At 31.7% G+C, this 26,141-nt stretch overlaps 1 protein-coding gene across 2 annotated transcripts; it reads right to left on the reverse strand.

Moving 5' to 3' along the window:
- Positions 1-537: 537 nt before the first annotated feature.
- On the reverse strand, positions 538-23,987 carry LOC127721633 (von Willebrand factor A domain-containing protein 7-like). 2 transcript variants are annotated; one of them, XM_052228404.1, is made up of 21 exons: positions 23,918-23,987; positions 23,239-23,498; positions 22,115-22,231; positions 21,448-21,621; positions 19,765-19,837; positions 19,245-19,336; positions 16,762-16,953; positions 14,863-15,081; positions 14,206-14,325; positions 12,505-12,672; positions 10,057-10,175; positions 9,188-9,347; positions 8,667-8,737; positions 7,283-7,436; positions 6,496-6,662; positions 5,508-5,619; positions 4,868-5,063; positions 4,049-4,118; positions 3,310-3,518; positions 2,598-2,724; positions 538-1,688 (listed from the first exon to the last, which is right to left on the reverse strand). In XM_052228404.1, the coding sequence occupies exons 2-21, from the start codon at positions 23,465-23,467 to the stop codon at positions 1,398-1,400; spliced, it is 3,060 nt and encodes a 1,019-aa protein (XP_052084364.1). In that variant the 5' UTR covers positions 23,468-23,498; positions 23,918-23,987; the 3' UTR covers positions 538-1,397. The 2 variants fall into 2 exon arrangements, with proteins under 2 accessions (XP_052084364.1, XP_052084365.1); XM_052228405.1 differs by lacking the exon at positions 23,918-23,987 and adding an exon at positions 23,742-23,873.
- Positions 23,988-26,141: the final 2,154 nt, after the last annotated feature.

Below are 26,141 nucleotides of genomic sequence, written 5' to 3' on the forward strand. Positions count from 1 at the left end.
CTTACAACGAAATTGTCAAAATTTCAATCTTCGAGAAGTAAATTAAGAGAACATTCTCTAACAGATTTGTAAAAAAAAAACTATCAGGGAAATTGTTGAAATTTTATACGTTTTAAACAGCGTCCATTTGAACATTTCCCTGTATATAGCTATATCAAATGTAATAGTCTTAACAAGTTGCTAAACCAAATGTCAATAGTGCTTTGAAATGAAAATTATACACTCTTAATAACAGGTTGATAACCCTTACCTCAAGACTTTTATGAAATAAAAATTGAATACACGTAAGAGCCTCTAGTTGTTCTCGTTGTCATTGTCATTCTTTATTTTGAAATAGCAATATAAGTATGCTGCTTTATATTTTTCGTTAATCGTTATTTTAAGAAATTCAAGTTTAAACTGTAAATGCTGTTTCGGTGAAGCTTGGAATATATAACAATTTAATATTGATATCATGAAAGTTAGGTTACACAGAGACACTTGGACCGGGAAAATACATAATGAGGTCTTAATAAACATAGCAAATGAATTTCCTCAAAAAATTCTAATGTTTTATATTCAAAGAGACATCAAGCCACTATAATTATAAAACCAAAAATGAAATTCAGATATACATTCAAAATGCAAGTGTCTATAACACATATCTGATTATCAATTATTCATTGTTTTTTTTCCATTGCATTACAAACATACTGCCTTGGGATAAAGGTGTTAGGGGAGATAAACACACGAGTGAAAAATTATGACCCAAGACGAAGTTGCGGGTGATAACTACACACCTTCATCCAAGGGCAGTATGTTTTTTTATTATTATATTGAATGCCTTATGGTTCAAGTTTGCACTATGTTATTAGAAGGACAATTGTAAAAAATAATGTCATATATTAAGATAGATTACTAATAACTGTAATGACTTTAATTGCGCTTAACACAACGTTATACTTTTACAACTATAAGAAAATTTCTTATTATCACATTAAAATGATAATAATGATGTCAATAAAAAAGAAAAAAAATGTTAACGATTACAAAAATATTATACTATGATTAATAATATGCATACCATTGACAAATGATTAAGAATATATTAACATAATTGTGTTTCTTAATAAAAGTTTTCAATATTTGAAATTTATATATCATATGAATGAGTGTCTGGATGGGGATCCTTCTTTTTCTTTATTCTTTAATTCTAATGTCATTATTCTCTATTCGTTACATATCAGTATCATATTATTTTGTTCTTTATTTGCATGCCTTTTATTCTACACTTTGTGCCCATTATTTGCTATTTGATAAACCATCAAGACCCTCATGAATGGATGTGGCATAGTTCATTTAATGTCTAATAAATAAATCTGTTATAAGAGGACCAAATTTTAGTTGCTTTTTAAGTCTTATTGAATATCACTTATTTCCAATTCTAAGCCATGTGGAAAATGTGTATCTCGTGGTGGTTGACTTTTAAAGTCACATTTCAAAGTCATAAAGTCATCATAAAATAGTTGTTTTGAGGAGTAATCCTTTTTCATAGGAAAATCCTTTACTGCCTTTCTATTCAGATTATCGACCTTCATGGCATTCAGCTTTGGTTTTACACCTTTACGGTAAACGACTATCACAAATGTCAATGTTGCCAGCAAACAGGCCACAACTATTCCTGCTATGACACCTACAGCTATCTGTTCCTGTAAATGTATTTAAATAATTGTACTCCTTAGTGAGTATGTGTTTGTTGTTATGACTAACATTTGATTTATCATTATTTTTTTTCAAATGGCATCTTACAATTAGTAAGGTACTGTAAAGAGGTATATTTTAACGTTTCGTTTCTTAAATTGGGATGTTAAGCTAGTTATAAAACCATGTTTAGCCCACCATTTTCTCCTGAAAATGCCTGTACCATGTCAGGAATGTTACAGATGTTTCGTTTCGATGGTTAATGTAGTCAAAGGTTGATTTTGTCAGTTTTAATGGACTTCTTATTTTCGAATTTACCTTAGAATTCGGTATTTTTGTTCGAACATTCCTTATTACAAAGACCAAACCTGTTCGCTTTGTTTTATTTTCGCTTTTACTTTGTCTATGATACTAGTCAATAATAAAGAACACAATTACACGAGGGGGGGGGGGGGGGGATATTTTCGCGATATTAATTTTTTTCCCACTTGAGTTTTAGATATCGTATTGAACGTATTTCTGTTAATATGATTGATCAATACAAGAAATGGGTGAAAAATTAACATCCTGTGGTATACATTATATCAAGATATCAGAACGATAACCTGTTATATGAAATAAGCACAATCATATCCTATTTGATACTAGATCGACACGCTGAGTGGAATTTTAAGGTGCTAGCTAATACGGAAACAATCCAAAAAAAAATTGTTCTAACTCCGAAAAAACTAATCATTGTTGTATTCCTGAAAGATGCGTGCTTTAGAAGTGGCAAATACCATCTTTATATAAAGCCTTTGGTACCACTCAGCTGGAGTTCAATTCTCAACATCCGAACCAGAGAGAGCGATATCCCTGAAGATGTGTTCTGTAGATATGTTAAAAACAATTTAAAGTAAAACAATTCATTGACTTACAGCTGTCGACAATACAGATTTAGAATCATCTATATAGATTACATCTCCGAGGAAGAAATGACATCTGACAAAATTATTATTTTTGTCAATTACAGTTAGGTATGTCGATGGTGTACAACAGGTGCCGCTGAAATATATTTTTCATATTTTAAACCTTGGAAATTCGAAACTATTTGTAAATTGGATGAAAAATATATGTGTATACATATTACAAATAAACAATCAAATAAATTGTTTTAAACATCAAATGTTTGCCTCAGACAAAATGACATGACAATAAGGAAAGATTGAAGCAACTATGAAAATTTGGTGTACATCAACGTCCTGCGCGTACTGTCGACGCTAAAATTTGTGTTATAAGCACAGGTCTTATTTTAAAGTCACGTTTGACAATTCTGATATTTTGTTGCAAAATATTTGGACCTGCTTCTAAATAATAAGAAGCACAAAAGATCCAAAAGTGAGAGGTGTAAGCTAAAATTACAATTTAAACATTACAGTGAAATTCAGAAATTGTTGTGTACATTTATTATTGCGATATTTGAAGAATGTACACAAATACGAGATTAATTATTGCGATGTCAGGAAATTCTGTATACATATATATGTATCAGATACCAGAATGCTAGTTCTTATTTTTGCAATAATCACCAAGTTGCATTATTCCCATTAATAAAAACCTCATTATAGTTTCTGAATTTACAGTACTAACCTCACAGATACCACTGATGGAGATGATAATAAACTGCTCGTGTCTACATTCATACCATTAGATCCCGTGACAGACAGGAGATCTGTAGTAAATGTTATTGTTGCTTGACCAGTCCATGTACTGTCCAAACAAGTACCGTTACCATAGTTGTTGTCACAATGTCCATTCAAAGTGTCAACACTGCACGTCGGTGGAATATCTGGACTTATCTTAGAAGACAATAGTCAATGCGAATGTTAAAACAAACATAGTAATTACTTTAAATTCAAAATTTGGTTCGGATATAGATTAATGTAAAATATTTTAATATTTTATTTGTGACCGTCATATAATGTCAATCTAATTTCAAAAATATAATAGAATATATAAGTTTAAACCATTGAAACAAAATTAAATCATACAAAAAGCATGAAAAGACCAATGCATATCAAGGTTCAGACATAGAAGAGTATCTATACAGCTTGTCTAGATACGATTGTCCCCAATTGTGTATGATTTATTTTATTTTGCTTGTTTGACGTCACGTTACTAAATATTCAGGACGAAAACAATTTAAAAATGAATACAATGGTATGTGTATGTTCTGCGACCGGGATGAAGGACTGTAAATGGACGGCAACTGGCAAATGAGGATGTGTAAGATCTCCCCGACAACAGACCACCTACACTCCACCAATAGTTGTTATAAGGGTTCTTTAAAGCATGAACAACAAACAATGAACTCAGTTAAGATACTTACATATAATGTTTTACTTTCTTTTTGGAGTGTATTTGTTGAGCCAGATCTCGTTACAGAAATAGTATATGTCCTGGACAAAAAATACAAATTTCATATTACATATGCTTTATGGTAAGGATACCATATATATATAATCCTTAGATTTGTAAAAAGACCTATTAGTATTCTTTCTGTATATCCACATATATACACCTTGGATAATTATGAGACAACTTTTATTTAAAAGCAATAGTAATCTATTCAATAATACACGTTTTGTTTTGTCATGTACAATTGAAATCCTTTTCACTAATAAATAAGTTCCAGTTTGTTGGTATTAAAGTCTTTTTAGTGTGTAAGACTTTGTGTTTCATAATAAAAGAAGAGTGTGATATTGAATTTGAATGAAATTAAATAAAGAAAGATGTGCACATAACTACGGGTTGTATGATGAACTACTACCACAGTATGTTTGTATGGGACGAAAGGTTACCAACAAGTATAAAAGCAACGGTTATCGGAAATGAATAAATTTCATACGGAAATATGCAGTTAATTAAGCTGCATGAGAGGTGTACTGCATTTCTTTGTTCAAAGTAGTGAGAGATCAATGGAAGAATAAATAGACAGATACACAAAGAGGAGGCTTGTAAACAGGCAAAACTGGTTTAACACAATTACATTCTCATCTATATCAAGTCAGGCTAACTGGACAATGTATTCGTCTTTGTTTGTATGATAGTATTTCCGGAGGAGTAATCGTTGGTGGTTTATGCAGTCTGTTGTACTAGACGGAATTGTTTTTGCGATTCCTGTTCCTTTTTCAATTATTAGACTTACACAGTGCTAAAGGAACTTGAACCCTGTAACTGAAATATGATTTCTGAAGATTCATTACTGGCAATGGTTTCTTCAAAATATGTCTGGCCTGTCAACAATCCTCTGTTGTCCACAAGTGTAGCTGTAAATGTTTCGTTTGTTGTTCCTTTGTTTTCAAGAATGTAGGACACATTTTGAAACGTATTTATATACAGGTCTGTAAATGTAAATTTGTTGTACAAAATGTTGAAAAACTAGAATTGATAAAATGCTGGTCGAAAGAATTTAGCCTGTAACTCAATAGTTGTCGTTTGTTACTGTATATCTTATTTGATTTTAAATTGTTAATTCTATATCATTTGGTCTCTGTTGGATACTTATCTCATTGACAATCATAACAGATCTTCTTAATTTTATATTGAATAAAACAAAATATATTCGATATCACTGTTCTGTTTTCCATAAATCATAAATTTTTATTTACGTCTTTTTAAATATCGCTGTTACAACTGGTAGTGTTTCAAAGTAATACAATTATCAAACAGGCCTATGTAAATCTTAACAGAGGGGTAAAACCAGTGCTTTATAATGTTAACTATATAGTATTTAGCTGCATATTGGTTGGTTTTTTTTCTTATGTTAAAAGTCACATGATACATACCTGGAGTTGAAGAAAGGGTAAGTCTGACATTTACTGGCGATATCGTGTAAGGTGAAGTTCTCATCCATGTAGTCCCATTGTCGTCTGTTCCATGGATACTGATTTGATATAACTGAATGATGATGAAATAAGTACTAATAAAATTCGTTGTCTATAATTGAATGAGGTTCATGCGATACAAATGTGCTTATATGTTTTGTTGTGTGCATGTACTGATTTTGTGTCATGGATGGATACCCCATATCCTTGGTTTTTCTATCATATCATATTTAGTTAGCTTGAGTTGGTCTCGCATTTTGGCGTATAAATTGCACCTCCTTTTATTCAGAATCAATATACGTAAGACGACTTTTAAAGCATGAAAAAGGATGGATTTTCTAAAACTGCGTGAATATAATATTACACAGGGTTCCAGGGCAGATATGTAAATAAACAGCAATATATAGAAGCTATCAGAACGTTGAAAGCTGTAAGTACGAAACTGAAAGAGGATGTAACAAAATTCAAAATCAGTGACCATATCTGAGTTTAAGATCAAATATTCAGATTAAAGGATAATTCATTAATGGTTGATGTGAATTGGTACTAAACAAGAATATCAAAATATTATAGGATTAAACACAATTTTCATGGAGGTTTATTTTCCGGTTATTAATGAGCAAACTGAACCGATGTACCAACAAACGGAATGATGACTTTTATTTAGTTTGAGAATGCATCGACCATTTTTCTAATCAATGTGTTTAAATCATATAATACTCAACCAATGTATTTGTTGTAAAGCAAAATTTCATCTTTATTGGAACCCAAGCATTCCATTAATGTGTATCTAGCATGAATATAGCACAGTGAAATTGAAACCATGTATACAAAGGAAATAAAAGAGGTCCAAAAACATTGTTTATCGAAGTGAAATTAAGCAAAGCAATTATATCGGATCAATCACATTCAAATTTTTGTAGAACTATCAATTTGTAAATTCCTTTACCTCTGATATTAGAAGAGCAGTAGTAAAATACGTTGAATCAAAATCTGATGGCATTTGTGTTAAATTGAAAAGGTTTTTACTTCCAGAACCTTCTGTAAGTAGTATTGTAGTGACTGTTGCATTCTCTGGTAAGTTATATACAGTTAGAAAGATTGTATATGTTTCGCCTGCAACGAAAAGGTTTCTAGAGTGTTTCATCTGAAAGTACTTTGCTATTCAAAGGTCATATATTCAAATCATCTTTTCTATATGTTTGTGTTGTTCAAGCTTCGGACAGAGTTTTTGCTCAATCATATTAATTTGGATATTGTGTGTATTTCCAGACTTATTATTGATATAGAATCCTATTTGCAGTATGCATTTGATAATTTTCAAAGGCCATAAATTTCATTCAATATCTTTTCGAGGACAAAGACTGTATGTAAAGAGATCTGGCTCGACAAATAAACTTCAAGTAGAAAGCAAAAACATCATATGTATGTATTTGTACTGAGAACAGTTTTGGTTTTTTTTGCGTTACATAACCCTTATAACAACACTTTGATGGATCATAGTTGGTCTGTGTTGTAAGAAAAATCAAACTTATTCTCTGATTCTGCTTTTTGTTAATAATAACGAATTTCATTTATCATTTAATTTTAAAGTGATACAATCTTAGGATAAGGAAATAGTGTCATATCAACTGAATATGTCACATAAATTTCAATATGATTTCTATCGTTACGGTTTAGGTACAATATAGCTGGGGGAATGACAAGGAGATATAAACAAATACGACATAACAAACCTATAATAGGATTTCCTAATACTTTGTACAAATACCCATCACCGGCTTCTTTCGTAATGGTATAATCAAAATCATTTGCTGACTGAGCAGTTATGTTAACACTCCAGTGGTTGTTTCCTGTTCTTGACAAAGTGTACATACCAGGAGTTGGACTCTTAATACATAAAAATAAAAAGATTGTTTTTATTTACTCATTTGATAACAAATCATATTCATGGATATCACGGTAACATGTAGACAATATTTTTTTTCAGAGTTCAGATGTTTAGAGGAAAATATGGAGAAGATTCTAAGAATGGCAAAATAAATCAGTCGAACAATAGGAAACTACGAACTAAATTAGGCACCGGTGGTATACTCGGGTGTTTCAGAAGATTAAGCTCTTCATTATATATAGTATCTTTCTTAGCTTTACAACCAGAATAAAGAATAGTAAGCATTTAGTGAAGGACTTTGGATGTTACAGAAAATATAAGTAAAACAGGAACTCGTTAGTTATAGCTAATGAGCATATTCTGAATAATTCGTTAATTATGGTTTAATTTAAAATGGTGTTTGCTAATTTCAATCACAATCATTTGTATATAGTCAAGATAGAATTAACAGAAAACTGAAATTATTTAACGTTACTTCTTACTATTTTTATCAAGTGTATAAATATAAATTGTTATTGCTTAACGTTGTTTCAATTCACAAAGACATGTCTATCGATAGAAAATTTATTCAAGGAAGCTAATCAAAAGATGTCTGTAACAGGTAAAGAACACGTCATGTGTTCGAGCGCTTTACAGACACAAGCAATTCATGTTGTCGTCTACTCCTTTTCAATAACATTAACGGTACCAATTTTACTGCACCAGATGCACATTTCGACAATAAATGTCTCTTCAGTGATGCTCTAGGCCAAAATATTTTAAAATCCAAAACTTATAAATTGAATAGCTGATAAAGCACAAATGCCAAAGAACTATAGCTGAAGCCTCATATTTGTCATTTCCATTATTTTCTTGGGTAAATCCAACACAAATGCCGATGCTAAATTGTGAATTCGTTTGCAAACCAAGTGAAAATAAATGTCAAAAGTTAATTGCACTTTATTTTAACTGTTCATCAACATGATCAAATATGGGCAACAGTAGTTAACTGATTTTCAAATCGCATATACATTGTATATAAATCGATAAACACGGAATAGATAATAGGTATGTCAAACCTCGTAAAATGATAGTTAGTTTACGGAATTAAAGGTAATAAATATGCAATAGTAGCATTTTATAGACCGTCCCAAAATGTTTTCAGGCATCTATTGAAATTCTTTTGATTTTGAATTTATTTATTACAAACTTATTTTACATATTGAGGATTATGTACATTAGATTCTTACCGCAACTGTAACAACTACTTTGTTTGGGCTTTCAAATAAAACTTGTGTACTTGAACTCGTCAACACTGATCCTGGAAAAAGTATGCAATTTATGATTATAATAAAACAAAATAATATTTAACCTACAATTTATAACTATTCAAATCGGAAGAATAATTATTTAATATGAAATTGAATTGATATGCTTATTCACCTCATTCAGTCAGCAACTATGTCTTTATTTTATGTTTTTTGTTACAAAAGACAAACATTCATATAGTTATTTAAACTGTACAGTGATCGATCTGCAAAACATAATAATCTTTGGTAATCTTAAATTGAAATAGTGTTGGCGAAATCAGGTAAACGTCCATTGGATAGTAACCTTACACCATAATGTAAAAAACAAATAAAAATTGTTTTGTAATATTCAAAATCTCAGTACGAAAATTTTAAGCACAGAATGTTCACCGGTTGCTAAGAAAAAGTAGAGTTTCACCTAGTTTGTTGATTGATCCAAATTCAGTTACAATATAACATACCAAGAGGGGAGTGCACGTCAACTTCAGCGGTAGAAGCGGCTCCAAGTACAGTTACTTTCATATTAGTTATCATATTGTCAACGGGAAAGGTTACAAAATCATCTGTAGTAGTATCGAGATTAAAAACATTAATCACAGCTGTTGCTGATGGTAAGAGATCCTAAAAAATAATTCGGTTAACTAACAAAAAAGTTTTAATATAACTTTCGGTTAGCTGCTCATAATCAAAACCATTTCCAACAAAGTTATAAGAAAGCAGGCCTGAAATCGACATTTCATATGTTCCAAAGATTATTGTTATCATTCTGTTTGCAATGTCAGTTTATTGTATGTACTCAAACAACAAAAGAAGTATGATTGAAAAAAAACTTTCTTTTGATATTGACAACACTCATTTACAATTGGAAGACACTTTCAAGTAATATTTAACCACAACATGTCAATTGTCAGATGACACATAGAAACATTGTATCGCTCAACCAAATCGTTATTGTGCGGGATAACATATATATATATGTATATATATATGTATTCAATCGTATGATAGCGTTCTTCAACTGTGTTGTTAAGATTCATCAATATCCGTCAGCGGAGGAGATTCCTGTATAAGCCAAGAAAGTTATTTTGGTGGTAGAAATAAGTTCATGGTTTTAAATGTTTATCGCATGCCACTTTTTGTGAAGAATACTAAATTCGGAGCCTGCATTTCAAATGATTTTAAGAAATATATTTCCTTACAAACAAAATATTTCATAAACATGCAGAAAGAGAATCCTATGACATCGAGTAACAAGCACGCTATAATTTATATATCAGTCTGTAAATAAACGTTGAACTTTTGTCGCCTTTTAATATCATATACTTCCTACCTGTGTGATATGTTTCATTACGTCAGCTATTTCTGATGTACTAATCTGGTAAACTTTTCCGCCTGTAGCCTCGGCTATTGCATAATACACAGCAGATCCTGTTTCTCGCTTCCATCGACCTTGATAAATAAATAAGTTATGGCTATATAACTATGGTAAACGTATTTTATGTGAACCATTTTCATCGTTTTAATGTTATTGGATGTTTGAACATACCGTGCTGAATTCATAACTGAATGACCAATTCTAATAAAATTGAGAATGGAAATGGGGAATGTGTCAAAGAGACAACAAACCGACCATAGAACAGACAACAGCAGAAGGTCACCAACAGGTCTTCAATGCAGCGAGAAATTCCCGCACCCGGAGGCGTCCTTCAGCTGGCCTACCTGTGTGATATGTTTTGATCTGATTATGCTTAAGACGGTGATTTTTAACATTGTCCACATGGTTTAATTAGCACCTGATATTGAATGTGAACATGCATATAACATGATCATATCATATACCTGCAATAAACTGTAAATCAATAACAATAAAATCTCCTTATATTTTATGTCAATTCAAAACTCAACCGGTTTCATTTTATGTCGATCACCATCATTCATAGACAAAAATACAGCAGTGTACAGCCCAAAACATCAATCACCAATACCTGACTCCTTCCAAAAACCAAAAATACAAAGTAAATACAAACAACAACGAAAAACACATGGTTAAGGTAACCTGACTCAATACAGGCATAAATTGTGGTGGGGTTAAACCAATAATTTGCGTTTGAACACCCCATCACTTTTGCATATTCTGACTAAATGTTGTAAAACTAAACCAGGCAATGACAATTTTGCACAGTGCCGTTACCAATAGAGTGAAAACTTGAACAGCAAATAAAAAATGAGCACATAGCTGGAAAACAGGGTCAAAATGTGTTTGCAAATAAAAGAAGGTAGCAGATGTATCTACAGTTATTTCGTTGTTCAGTGGTTTAGTTTATGTAACGACATTGCAATACCATGTATTTTGAGAAAAATCGTCTAATATTATTTTTTTCCGAGAAGATGCTCATACCTACTGTAAACTTTATTAAGGTATTCAAAAGTATTTTTATAACCATAAAAGTCACGTTTGTCTCCATGCAAGGTCAAGTTCATTGAACTCAGATTCATTACAGCATGTTCGAACAAATTGTACAAGAAGGGAAATGTACATTCTGTATGTGCCTGTCCCTAGTCAGGATCCTGTAATTCCGTGGTTGTTGTTGGTTTGCTGTATATCGTATTCGTTTGATTTTTCTGTTTATTGTTTTGTACATAAAGCAAACCGTTAGGTTCCTCGTTATATTGATATACATTTGTCATTTCGGGGTCCTTTTTGCTTGGTGTGCGGTATGGGTTTTGCTCATTGTTGAAGGCCGAATGGTGACCTAAAATTGCTTGAATCTACCTTATTTGTTTTTCACTTGTTCCAATGATTGATACCTCATTTCCTTATTTGGCAACCGATAGAGAGTCGTCTCATTGGCAATTATACCACATCGTCTAATTTTCATAATGCAATATGATGCGATAAGAAGAACAACGCCGTCCAAAAAAAAAGAATGTTTGTAAAACAAAATTGAATTCGTCCATTTTGTTGTGTATTTTATTTTAATTCTATTACATTTTATACCACTACAGTAATGTAAAAACAATGAATGTAAGGCAATATTCGCCTCATTATCTATATTGCAGATTAAGTAAATTTCTAGCGTATGTCTGTCTTATTTGCGTGGTTTTTTTTCATGTTTTGAAGAGTAAAACTTAAACTCTTCAAATTTTTTTCTATAAATCATTACATTACACTGCATTTTTGATGATAACAAAATTTATTTTTAACTGACTGATGATGATCAACATGGCAGATGAAGAGGTAACAAAATCCGTTCAAATCGCTGTCCTCGAAGAAGTCCACATCTCTGGATCATTATGTTTCACTTTTAATTTGTTAAAGATCCGATTTCGCTTTCTTTTACTATATCTAGCAGATTGCATTGGATTTTAATATACTCCAACCGTATTATACCCTATAGGAGTGATAGGAACTTACCGATTTCCGTGCAACTAAAGTCGGAAAATTATTTTATTCCTAGCATGGAGTCCCCTGTTATGATTCTTGAACTCTTTATACAGTGACATATAAAATATATATACTTAATATGGATTTTTTTGAAAGGTCAAATTAATGCACAAATAAAAAATGTGCCCCTTTTATTATTTTGTTTCGTAATTCATGCAAACGACAAATTGGTCAACAAATACATCAAAAAAATAAAACATATATGCCCTTTTAAAATACTTTAAATGAAGCAAACCTATCATTAGAGTGAGTTAAGGAAAAAAGTATGATTTGAAGGTGAAAGAAAGTGAAACGAAAATCATATCCCCAGAATAATTTCTACGGTATAATTACCTGTTTCTCTCTTTTTGCGTTTTTTACACAAATCTTCCTGTAGAAAAATCATTAGCTGAATATGTTTCGCATTTGCAGCATCGATAACTGCTTGTCGGTCACTTTCATCTTTTGCAGGTGCGTCCGTAAAGAAAAATAGAATTGAATGTTCTCTACACAATTCAATACCTGGAATGGACATCAGATAGTTAAATAAGTAATCGAACATTTATACATCGAATTTTGATGAAAATAACGTGGCGAGGTGTGTTCGACAGCGAGTTTAATTGATAAGGGTTGCCAGTTTCGATGGTTCTCTTCGGAAACAACGGCTTCTTCCACGAGAAAAAAAATGGGAGGCATGGTATTCTATTTAGTGATTGGTCTTAAAGTTCTAATGATGTGCTATAAACCAGCCTATATACAAAGTTTTACTTCCTTTACTGTATATATTAGTCAAAGCTGTCTCACAAAGTTGTTTCTCCTGACACTATTGCATATTTGTGTATTGCATTTAGCACTCCACCCCCTTTGTGACCTTCAACGAAATTGTTGTCCTTTCTCTGTTCTCAATAAAAGTAAGTTTCTAGTATTTCGAATGTTTTTGGATTTTTTCAAGTGTGCTGCGTTCTGTTGCATTGATTTTATAAGATTTATCATGTCTGAAGTGATCGATAAGTGCCAGGATTTGTTGCCGTTTAAACTTACTTATTAATCGTTTACAGTACAAATTTTTATAATTTGGTGGATAAAAAAAAGTGAGGCGAAAAATACCAAAGGGACATCAAACTCATAAGTCGAAAATAAACTTACAACGTCATGGCTAAAAAAGAAAAAGACAAACAGACAAACAATAGTACACAAAACACAACATAGAAAACTAAAGACTGAGTTACACGAACCCCACTTAAAACTGGGGGTGATCTCAGGTGATCCGGAAGGGTAAGCAGATCCTGCTCCACATGTGGCACCGGTCGTGTTGCTCATGTTAGTACAAACCCGGTGAAGCTTCCATAAATGAATTCGACATTGATGTTTCAGACATAGAATCATAAGGTTTATGTGTATCAATAGGTTGTCGAAAGAAATGAGGACATTCCTATGATAGCATTTTATTTGTCTTGAACTGACTATATTCCCTGAGTGATATACCTGCACATTTAATATGTTCCCAAAACTGACGCTCTGTGTTTTAGTTGCAACATATTTACTTCAAATATGGTATGCAATTGAACGGGTTCAGGACTACTTAGCATTATTTGTTGTGGTAGTGTAATTTGTAAGCACGTGATGAGGCACCTTTTAGTGTTCATCCATTTGAATTCAACTATTACGAAATGTATCACTAATTCTATCTCTAAGGTCATATTTTGAAATGTTAAAGTATTTGCAGGCAGGAACCAGGTCTGTTTTGTATGAAAGGGTAAGTGTAATTTACAATCTAATGGAAATTATGGAAATCATTTAATAGAATCACAAAACCTGAACATGAATACTGAAGCATTCATATAAATTAATATTGGTGTTATTTTCAGTATATATAATAGCCATATGTTTTGTGGTTGTTTGGTTTGTTACCATTTTCTCTGTGGTGGTGACAACGGTCTTTGTTCGGTTTCAGGATCATAAATGAACCCTGAAATCGAAAATAATGTCCGTCTTTATAAAGCAGGTGTATAAACTTAAAATATATAGAATATACTTTCTAAGCATATCTTTTACCTTTCATTAATCCACTCATAGCATATTCCGGACAATCGCCTCCTCCATACACGATAAGGGATTCCAATTTTTCAATCATCTCAAGTCCATTTGTCGTGGTCAAACGATGGATATGCGTATCTACAAAACAACACAACGATGCATAAATCGATGATGGTTGTACCAAGACTGTTTCAAATTCAATTAATCAAATATATGTCGGTGGATAAACATCAAATACTAGTAATAAAAATTTCCTTGAATACTCATCCGTAAGGTAAATAATATACAACTGTTTATGATTGACAAACGTTTTTATAGTAACATTTTGAATGAGTCTTGATTTGTCTGTTTAGGTTGCTCACCCAATTTTTTCAATAAAACGGAACAAAAAACAACTGTCATACAAGTCAGAAGTTTATCTAGCTATAAAAGCAGGTTTGACCCACCATTTTCTCCCTCACCAAATGCCTGTACCAAGTTATAAATACGGCACCTGTTTTTCACTTGTTCCGTTGATTGCTAGCGTTTGATTTTGTCAGTTTTTATGGACTTCCCTTTTTGAATTGCCTTGGAGTTTGGTATTTTGTTATACCTCTTTTTTCATATCAAGTAAAGTACTGTTATCTCTCATATAGTTGTCTGATTGGTATTTCCTTATACTTTTTTGATACTTACCCGGATCATTGAATGTAACCAAAATATAATCACTTGGTTCATTAGTCGAATCTAAAACGTCTGTAATTATATCTACACATGCGTCTTGAACTTGAGCAATGTTATTTCCCATAGATCCAGTGTCATCAATTACAAAAGCTAACGATGCCTTATGTTTTTCTTTCAAGTTAAACACTTCAGCAAATATGTCATTTTGTAACTCATTGATTATTCCGATTTCTACAAAAGAGACATGCTACATGATTTAGGATGATAATTGACTATTGTATGATATGCAGTCATTTTCGCCGTTCGAATTCCAAAGTTCAATATCTGAGGTTTAATCCATCACACAATATAAATATAAGAATTGAAGAAATAACCTTGATAATCCTGAAAAAAAATATTTGCAAAAATCACAAAACAATGGTTATCATATGAGGATGACACTTCATGGGTTTGGTCCATCGAAAGCGTTTTTCTGTATGTACCTTCATTAGGAACGTTACAACCCCAAAATTTTTTAAGGTCAATATGAAAATCAGAAGATGTGGTATGATTGCTTATTGGATGACTTTCCACCTAAGTCTAAATGACGATGAAGCTAGGAACAATTGGTCATCTAAAGAATTTCAATAATGAGCAGAATGGATTCAAGGCTGTATAACAAAATTTACTGTGTTATATCGTATGCACTTCATTTGGTTAGCTTCTTGATTTATCGTAGCTTTTAAAGTTAACAAAATAACCAAAAAAAATTGAACGTAAGCCCTTTCCGCACACTAAACTGTAGTACAATACTAATTAGATTTATTTGTATATTAAGATGTGTTTGATTTATTAAGAAAACAGATTGCTTATTACCATCAAAGGACAGAAAGTGCTTATTCGTACAAATGTACACATCACGTGCATTCATACGGATTTGGTAAAATGAGAGCGATTATTGATGCTTAATCATAAGTATCTTTTTCAAAATCACGGAACTATAAACAACTGTCATGCAAGTGGAAGGTTAAGATAGCTATAAAAGCAGGTTTATCCCACCATTTTCTTCTAAAAAATGCCTGTACCAAGTCAGAAATATGAAAGTTGTTTTCTATTCGTTCTGTTGATTGATATAGGCGAGCGTTTGGTTTTGTCAGGTTTTATCTACTTCCCCTTTTTGAAATAATCTTTTGATTTCGGTATTTTTCAATCTATCACTTTCTGTGGGTTTTTTTCTTCATCTTGTACAAGTTTAATATGATTTCTCATTTATCTTTGATGATGTTATACCTGTATTCGTTTGTTATGTTTCAATACTGTCATACAAATAGTCAACTTATAAAGTTATAGATAACTTAATTCAGGAAAATCAAGGCTTCAAACAATTAATCTGTGTATAAAGTTTGTTAAAAACTTGGAATCAAACAGTTTTTTTTCATAAGGCTTTCATTTTACATCGCCACTTCTGAACGAAAGAATTGCATCTTAAGATCCTTGGAATAAGGAAAGAGCTTCCAGTTGAAATTATACTAACAATAATCAATCATGTATTTGTTCTATATGAATGTAAATTACTACACCAAGGTAAGAAAAAATAATAATACGCAAGGAAAAACGGAATTCTATATATAAGATAATATATACTTCCAGTGATTGAAATCTACTTAGATTGTTTAACAATTATAAGGGTTGCCATAGTACATCGAATGTAAATTCGTATGGCGATTAGTGCATGCATAGTAGGAAATGTTATCCTGTCGACGCACCTTTCGGAGTTCATTCAATTCCCTCAGTTTCAGTTTGTTACCTTTTTTTTTTTATCTCATTGCAATCGATTTACGAGTTTTTAACATCGATTAAATTAATGTGGGCTTAATAATGATGTTTGAATAAAAAAAAGTATTCGTAGATTTGTTGATTCAATAATAATACCTGGATCTATCAAAAACTGTTCTGTTGCCTTCCTTGCGGCAAAGAATGCTTGGTAATGAAGATGGTGATGTGGTGAATACTTTGGATCTAATCTGTCTTTGTTAATTCCGCCCGTTCCAGTTCTCTGCCCATTTTCAGTGTCAGAGCTTCCTCCAAATCCACACTTACCTTTATCCATATCACCACTTGTTTCTATCAGAAGAAAAAACAATTCAAAAAGCAAATATGATAAACTACAACAAACTAAAACCAATGAAATTCAGGCTCATGATTTTTCCACAGCCACACATCCAACTTGAACTCACCCCTAACCTGGGACTGTGGTGTTAAAGCGCAACATACATCAACAAAAGCGCTGTTCCTTTGTTTTTATTGTGTCTTTTGTTGTTCATGAACTGATTTCGTGTCATAGATGGATGCCTCATATCCTTTCTTTTCTATTATGTAAGAACTAATTGTAAAAACCATTTGAAAAGTGATTGACTCATCAGATTGATATAAAGCTAAAAACAAACTAACAAGAAGACCTATATAAAGTAACGATCAGAGGGTAACACATATATTCACTTTACTTTAAAAAATTCATTACTTTGGGATACCATACGGCATATGTTGTTAATAGTGAACAAACAGGTTAAACATTCTACACAGAGGAACAAGTGATCAGTATGCTGGAGTTTCTTATTGACAACATATTTGTTGAATTTGTGGGTAGACTTTTTCAACACATTGTCGGCATTCCTATGGGAAGGAACTGTGAGCCTCTCCTTCCCGACCTCTTCTTATTTTCATATGAGTCGGAGTTCCTTCAGACACTTGTCAAAAACAAGAAAAATCAAAGAGGCTAGATCATTTAATTTCACATTCAGATATATTGATTATGTTCTGTCCATAAACAATCCAAACTTTTCTGATTGGGTCCCATTAATATATCCTCCAGAACTAGAAATTAAAGAAACAACAGACACCGCTTCCTCTGTCCCGTTTTTAGACGTATACCTCGAATTTGACATCAGCGGTCATCTCAGTACCAGAATCTATGACAAACGAGACGATTTTAATTTTGAAATTATCAGTTTCCCCCACCTTAGTAGCAATATACCAACTTCACCTGCATATGGGATATACATTTCCTAACTCATTCGGTATTCAAGAGCTTGCAGCTGCTACTCAGACTTTGTAAAACGTCACCAGTTTCTGAGCAAAATGTTGATGAACTAGGGTTATGTCAAAGAACGTTTCGTCTTTTTTCTAAAAAAATTCATCAGAAGATACCAAGGCCTTGTTGATAAATATTCCGTATCAACTTCACAAATAATACATGATGGTCTTGATGTATAGATTCTAGGTTCTGACGTTGTTTATCATCTTAATTACGTGTTGTAGTGTTCTTTTATCTGTCTTTGTAAATTATTAACGTTTACTGTTTAGTCCATTTTTGGTAATATCCTTTAGACATCCCGCCATTGTGTTGTTGTGCTGTTGTTATTTTTTGTATTCTTGTATTTCAGGGTTGCGTATGTGCTTTGTCTGTATGCCGTTTTGTTTTTCTTTGTTTTTTTTATAGTGATCGAGATTATAACACAATGTTGACTGCTGAAACCCTATTTTCAACATTTCTACCTGTTATGTCTGTTTGTTTTGTTCACACATTGTTGTCAATATAATGGAATTTTATGCGACTGTCATACAAGTGAGAGGTTTAACTAGCCTTTAAACCAGGTTTACTCCACAATTTTCTGCATGAGAAAATGCCTGTACCAAGTCAGGAATATGACAGTTGTTTTCCATTCGTTTGATGTGTTTGAGCTTTTGATTTTGCCAATTGTTAAGAGACTTTCCGTTTTTAATTTTCCTTAGAGTTAGGTATTTCTGTTGTTTTATTTTTTTCTATAACATGCCAGTCTGTCGACTTTTTTAAGAACCGAATTTAAACCGATTTACTCTTTAAACATGTTTCGCAGGAACTATGTACCATTATACACTACTGGAACCTGCCGAAGTAGGATGAAGGGACAATTAGTTTCTGAATAACAAAAATTCAGTGGGAACTAAAACGTTTGTCAATTTGTATATCGGGACAATTAATGAAAGATATTGTTCACACTTATCTCAAACACAAACAAACAAACAAACAAACAGAGAGTAAATAAATGACATATCTGCTGAAAAATGAATTCATAAAAAAGTTTACCGAAATTAAAAAAAAAACGCAAGTGATTTAGAATTTCAGCTCTTTCCAGGGGTTAAAATTGCCACGCACAAAAAGAAAATTGTAACTCTTAAAATACTATATTGGCATTTCCAATGTTCCACTTTTTTTTACCCCATTACAATTTATATGCAGAGGAATATTCTGAATGGATGATATTGTATATGTATACAAATAAAAAAAAAACAATTTTCAACATAATAAGCTGTAAAACGGCAAGCTTTTTAGAAAAGCTATTACTAGTACTTGTGTTTGTTACACTTATACTTACTGTATGGAGGTTGAATGTCATGACCTGTCTGATATCCACTTGTTAACAAATCATTTATCAACAAATTATTCTTGCAGGAGTTTAAATCTGAACTGTAAAAGACAAATACACATTTAAACGTTAGATGTATCATTGTTATGACGAATTAGGAAAATATTTCAATGTACTCCAATAATTTAATTTTCGCTCTATCATACGTTACGATTATGGTTAGCAGTAATGATAAAAAAAAGTATAACATAAATAACGAACTCTAAGAATAAGGAATATGGATAAATTATCTATTTTACTCTTGTAAGTTAGACTATTAAAGATAGTCATGATAGTTATAATTGTAGAACTTGAATCATAAATGACGATGCTTTTCGTAATATGATTTATTAAATTATTTTAATCTTTAAATCTATATAACTTTTATCCAAAATGTTGATTTATATAATTCAAAAAATAACATAACATTGGATTGTGTTGACATGCTAATTAATCAATTGAAATATCGATTATCATAGTTTTGATTTACCCAGAATTGTCACAATCACGACACGTGTCCACTGTAGTATCAGCAACAGCCATTAACGTCTTATTTGGTACTCCTGTGGAAGAATCAACAACGACAGGTTGTAAATGGGGACGTTGTAAGCATGGCCGTGAAATTAAAGAATAAACTGAGGATAACAATAAACAATTCACTTCTGTCCATTTAATACGCAGACTACTACGAATAACGATCTTTCTGCAGTGAAGATGAAATATTTTCTATGCAAATACTTTGGATTTTTTCCTCTTTTATTAAACGTTATGTGCAAACCATACGGTTGATCCCTAAGTTTTTTTTATATATTCTATATTTGGGGTTTTCTAACAATTTTCCATCTTCAATATGCCTTAAATGAAATACTTGTACCAGAACACGTCTTTAACGCACAATTGTATGAGATAAATAATATAATTTTCTATCCTAATTCTCAATTGTAAAAGAAAAATTGTATTGCAAAGCAAAAAAAAAGTTACTAACTTTTATATCTAGATTAGTGGGCTTTATTTATAATTTATTGGCAATTTGCAAAAAGTTTTTTTTTAATTTTTAGTTTTTATCATTTAGTCTCTCTTTAAGCCTTACATTTTCGTAATATACAAATTTAATGTGTTTAAATGTACAAATTCGAATCATTTATTCTCGTGAACTTTATGGTTATGAAAAAAGACAGAGAACGTTCATGCTATAAAGTTTTCTCTGATTTAAAATGATGGAAAATGAATATACATAAATAACTGTGTTCACTCATATTTCGGATACATTTGAATCCGTCTTCAGTAAACAGGCGGCACATTGCACATGTACGACAAGACACCCAATACTTAGCAGGTGCTTTAATTAGATATTATTTGTCAGAAATATTTAATACTATCTATTTGATTGTAAAGTAATTCTGTTTTCATTCTTCCTGTTTAAACTCATATCAAATTGCTTGTTATATCTATCGATTTGCCTTTTCATATTATTATTTGGACAAAAAATACAACTATTTAACATTACATTACATTTATTTTACATATATTTGTAACACTTTATTCATATTTTTGTCCATTTAACTACACAACAATGAGCTATTCATGGTTATACCTTAACCGTGATTTATGATCGGTTTTTGTGATTATGTTGAAAATATACATGTACATATATATGAATTACAAGTCATATAAAATCAAATCAGCACTCATCAAATTATAAATTCAACTATATTGCATGTAATAAATAGGAAAATCGACTAAAAACTGTTTGTACTGACCTGAAATTAAATATCTGTTCAAATTGCCAAGTCTAATATATATCGAATATTTCGATGGAAAATACTATCAAACGATATTATATACCAGTTATTACAGCCTGTAATTATTTTGTTTAAATAATAGCTTTATTGTAGAGGGGCCTCGGGGACCGTGTGGTCAAAGAAGTCCAACTACTGTATCACTAGCCTGTCAACACTGAGGTTGTGCGTTCGATTCCCGCTCGTGGCAGGTGCGTTCCACTCAAATCTTAATTGAATAGGATAGTCAGTTTTCCTACCGAAGGTCAGTGTTTCTCTCCGAGCACTTCGGCTTCCGCCGCCAATAAAAACTGGCCTCCACGAAATAGCCAACAGTGCTGAAAGTAGTTCTGAAAGTGTCTCGAGTTTTTATACTTTGTATTTATCATATTTACCAAAATCTCTGTAAACTGTGTTGCCATTCATTTCGACCCAATTTGTTCCACTGTAAAACGCCTGAATGGTATATAAACATTTTCCAATCAAATCACGTATAAAAGATAGATCGGGTCCAGAACTTTGCGCCAGTTGTCCGATTTGTTTCCGAAGTTGTAGTATATGGATATTTGCTGGAAAAGCAGATCAAAATGCTTTAGTTGTATCTTTAAGAGATCATGTTTTGTAATAAGCATGCATACTCTTGAATGGTTGAGTTTTGAATATGATACTAAAAATAAATTGTCTTCTTGAAACTAATTCTAAAATTACTCATAGGACATACTGCTCATAAGATGTATATACACTACAATGGGAACGCTTTGTACATATAGCGTATTTAATGCATACGATTGGTAATTTAAAAAAAAAAGGAAAACGTGTTATTTTATCGTTGATCCTGGTTTTTAAACTGTTTATGTTGTAGGAGAGCACATTGGAACACATTATGGGTTCGGTGATTTTTCTTTCTTTCGTTTTTTCAGGTGGAAAGGTTTCATGCTTTTTTCTTTGTATGCGTTTTCGTCCCAGAAGCTGTATATACCAGTAATTGTCATTATCTAATTTGTCAGACGTGAATAAATTTATTCGTTTGGAAATAAACCAAAAGTGCAAAGTGATATTTACCTAGTTCTATTTGTTCAGAGTTGCAATGAATATAAGCAGTTTCAGATATTTCTTGGTTTTTAACATGTTGTATAATTTCATTTTCCCGTCTACTAAACTCTTGCAATCCGTCTTTATCTGAAAATATTTGTATTTCCAAAGTTATTCTGCAGATTAACTAATTAATGGAATGAAAAGGAGACAGCATGAACATTCTGTGATGAATAAACAATTGAAAAGATTGGAAACACTCATATGTAACATTTGCAAGAAGTGGTTTTTAAAAATGTAAACAATTAAGTTCGTGCACAAGGCAACAAATACTTCTAAGTTTACACTGTTTAATCAATGCTCTTCAACTTTGTACTTTATATGGTCTTCTGTAGAAGAAACACGCGCCTAGCGCACTAAATTTTCAGTCTGGTATATATGAAGAGTATATTTAAGCGTTGCTTACTATAACCGCTTGGGTCTTGAATGTTTTGTTTCTCCTCAACTAATAAATAAATGAGGTATTATTCTAGTATTCATCTGGTACCAAACAACTAGTGTAAAAACGCTTCATACTACAATATATTGTCGGCCATTGCATTTCATAAACAATCATATCAAAGTACGATATACATTTAATTCTAATACAATGTGATATAAAAAAAAAATAGCAAATTATATCAATACTTTTTGCAGAATGATTAGGTTTTTGTGAAGAATGTGTGTTATATAAGCACAAGCCTGGTATCTTTGATGAGTTTATTCAAATTGGTACCATATCAATACTATTGTATATGGTTATTTTCAATTCAAATGTGTAATATTATAATCAACATTATGAAAAAGTAAAGACAAACGTACTTGTTTCAAAGATACAAATATTCGAAAACCTATAAATGTCTTCGAATATATCTCCTGGTTTTAAGAGGAAATGTATTTGAAGAAATTAAGTCAATAGCAAATGTTTGAAATAAGTAGTACCAATTCAAGAATATATGCTATTGAAAATATCTAGCAAAGTGTTTAAATGCATTGCCTTGGAAAAAGTCAGATGGGTTCAAGATATTGAGCTTAAGTTGAAAATATGAGTTTCAACTATCCTAAAGGACTCTTCTTAATAAAATAATTTAAAAAAATAAAATGCTGATACCTACCATCTCCAAAAAAAGCATCGACTAAATCTATCACATCTATACTGTCATCGACAGCAGTCAGATTGTTTTCCTTTATAAATTTACCAACAGCAATACGGATTGAAATACGTGTTATTTCTGCATGATGTTTGGTATATGAGGCAGACCCTGTCAGGGCATCAGGCGGAAACCCATCCGATGAGTAAATCATCATAATTATTATCCCAAAAAGGGTCTTGAATATCGCCATCGTTTCAATTGGTGTTTCTTCTGTCGTTCATCTGTCAATTAAAATCATTTGTTTAATAGTAATGTAGCTTACAATTGTTTTAGCTTCTACATTGATATCCTTTTTCTGTAACTCAATTTCAAAATGTTTTTGAAATGTGTTTACTTCCTAAAAAAATTATAACATAAAAAAGAAACAAAAGAAAAAGTAGAAGAACTACAACAACTGTACCAAACCAATACACAATCTTTAAATAAACAGTTTCAGTTAAAGTTATGCTAGGTCCATTGCTTACATAAAATTTCCCTCAAACTTTAACGTCAGTATAACAGATGTTTACTAACTATTCGCTAAATACCAATTCTCATGAATAAAAAATATGTATATCTCCTATTTCATATACCAATTCTCCTGTATTTTAAAGAAACGAATAAATATTATTTTTTAAGAACAAACACAGATTATACGTACCGTATTTCCCAAACCGAATTAAAATAATCGTTTTGCAATTCATGTAGATCATTATTTGCATATCAACAGTTAGAACTTCCTGGTTTGAGATTTAATTGGTGATGATTCAATATTTTAAATCAAATTAACTATGAAGCTAACGCTTATTGGCTACTAAAAAATAAATGAATGAACGTGCCAATTGTTTCGATGATATTTATCAATATTTGTAATTTAGTCTAAAATAGTGTCTAAAACTGTTTACTCCCATATGAAATTAAGATGTCATTTGAGTTCCATTGAGACAAATTTTCATTAGAAATGAAAGGACGTGGATGTAAACAAATATAGGGCACAGTACGTCCTTCAACAATGAGCAAACCGGCCCATACAAAATAGTACGAAATGACAAAATGCGAATCAATTCAAAAGAGAAAAATAACGGCCTGAATTGTGATAAAACGAAAACAAAAACAAATTATGGCAGACAGCAACCAACTACACATTATCATGACTTGGGACATGTACAAAAAAACTAAGTTTTAGTCTTTAACATTTATTTTGCAAGTACATGTACCTCCATAAGATACGTACCGTCAGGGGTCATTTTGTGTGTGTTTGACTGTAATTTAATCCTACATCAGAACATCTTATATAATTGAGATTACTCTGACTTTAATATTGGGAATGTTCCCTTGGTGAAGAGAAACATATATACCAAAATCGACTCATTGATACATTAGGTTCATGCCTGTTTATATCCCAATCAGCAATACGAGATTTATTATTCCAGGTCCTCATTGGGGTTCGTTTTAATACAGTGTAAGTTCTCAGTTTTGTCACTCGTTTGCATTTACGTTTGGCCTTGTCATGTTTGTGATAAGAAATTTGCGGTATTGCATTTGTATTTGAAAATATATTGTTTTACATATAGAAAATCTTTTTTCTAAACTAATACTAATAATGCATATTTAAAAAAATACAATTTAATTGCTTGGCATTTACGTAGATCCAATTGCAATTTACGTGCAAGTTAAGGAGTATGTGGAAATTAAGTATTTGTTGAAATTCTGCATCTACTCACTTATTAGTTTTATTAGATGCATTTCTTCAATCCATTTTCCTACAAATCTATAGGCGCACAAACCTTCAACAGATGTATAAACTTACTATTTAGTATTCTAGAAGCTAAAACACTACTTTTAAAAGGGGGTTAACGACCTTGACCACCAATGAGGGTCTTGCACGGTCGGTAAAAAGCTGAACCATGAAGAAAAACAGTGGATGCAAGATTAAGAATAAATGCATTCTGTGGGAACAGACTTCAAAATCCACAAGGTGTCTCTACATACATTTGACAGGAATCTACTCTACCACAGTTCTGTCCGTTGAATCTCATTTTGGATTTATCATTCGTTATACATTTGGATTAAAATCAATAAGCATTTTCTATAATGTAGTTATAAATATTGTATGTGAAAGACATGTATATCATATGTGATTTAAATTTAAACTCTACGTAACAAATTGTGTATTTTGTAATTCAAATGTATTATTCAATATGCATTCATTTTATGATCTCAATTAAACTCTGTGTGTGGGAAAATATATGAAACATTTAATGACTGAATGGTAATTTAATTCCGTTATGTTTTTTTATCTATATCGTATGATTTAAAATAGCATGCCTCAACTTCCCGGTTCAATATTTAAAATTTAGATATTGTTTTCGTAGAGGGTCCATTTACTGGTATTCAATGAATACAAAAAATAAGACAAAAATATAAATGTGTTGTAAATTAAATGATACAAAAACCCTAAAATTTACAGCAGATTCCATTGAGTGTGTAGTGAAAGGTAATATCTTTGGTTTGCTTGCTTGTTAGCTGAACCGTGAAGTCATTATTGGGTCAGGTATACTACCCTCCTTTCAAAGTAGCATAGTCCAACAGACAGATCGATTGGTTTTCTGTCGGACTAGTCTATTCTTAAAGTAGGGTAGTTTACCTAACCTAACAATGACTTCACGGTTCAGCTAACAAGCAAGCTAACCAAAGATATTACCTTTGGCTACACACTCAATGGAATCTGCTGTAAACATTTTTTTTTAAATCAGACGACAATGGAAGAAAAAAATACTTTATCATGTTCAGCTCAACAAAGTAACCAACCCTCCCATTTTTGTCAAAATGGATACAGTTTAACATATACTAACCCAAAGAAAACTCTATCATGCTCAGCTCAA

Source organism: Mytilus californianus, unplaced genomic scaffold, assembly GCF_021869535.1.
Source record: "Mytilus californianus isolate M0D057914Y unplaced genomic scaffold, xbMytCali1.0.p SCAF_12, whole genome shotgun sequence".
In the NCBI taxonomy this organism is placed as follows: domain Eukaryota; kingdom Metazoa; phylum Mollusca; class Bivalvia; order Mytilida; family Mytilidae; genus Mytilus; species Mytilus californianus.

What these genes read in the sequence shown, in the direction of transcription:
- LOC127721633 (XM_052228404.1), bottom strand. Translation starts at nt 23,467, where the DNA reads ATGGCGATATTCAAGACCCTTTTTGGGATAATAATTATGATGATTTAC. An exon ending in TAATGAAACATATCACACAG is followed by an intron (nt 9,348 to 10,056) that starts GTAGGAAGTATA and finishes ATTATTTTTTAG; the next exon opens with GATCTCTTACCATCAGCAAC. An exon ending in AAGTAGTTGTTACAGTTGCG is followed by an intron (nt 7,437 to 8,666) that starts GTAAGAATCTAA and finishes TTATGTATTAAG; the next exon opens with AGTCCAACTCCTGGTATGTA.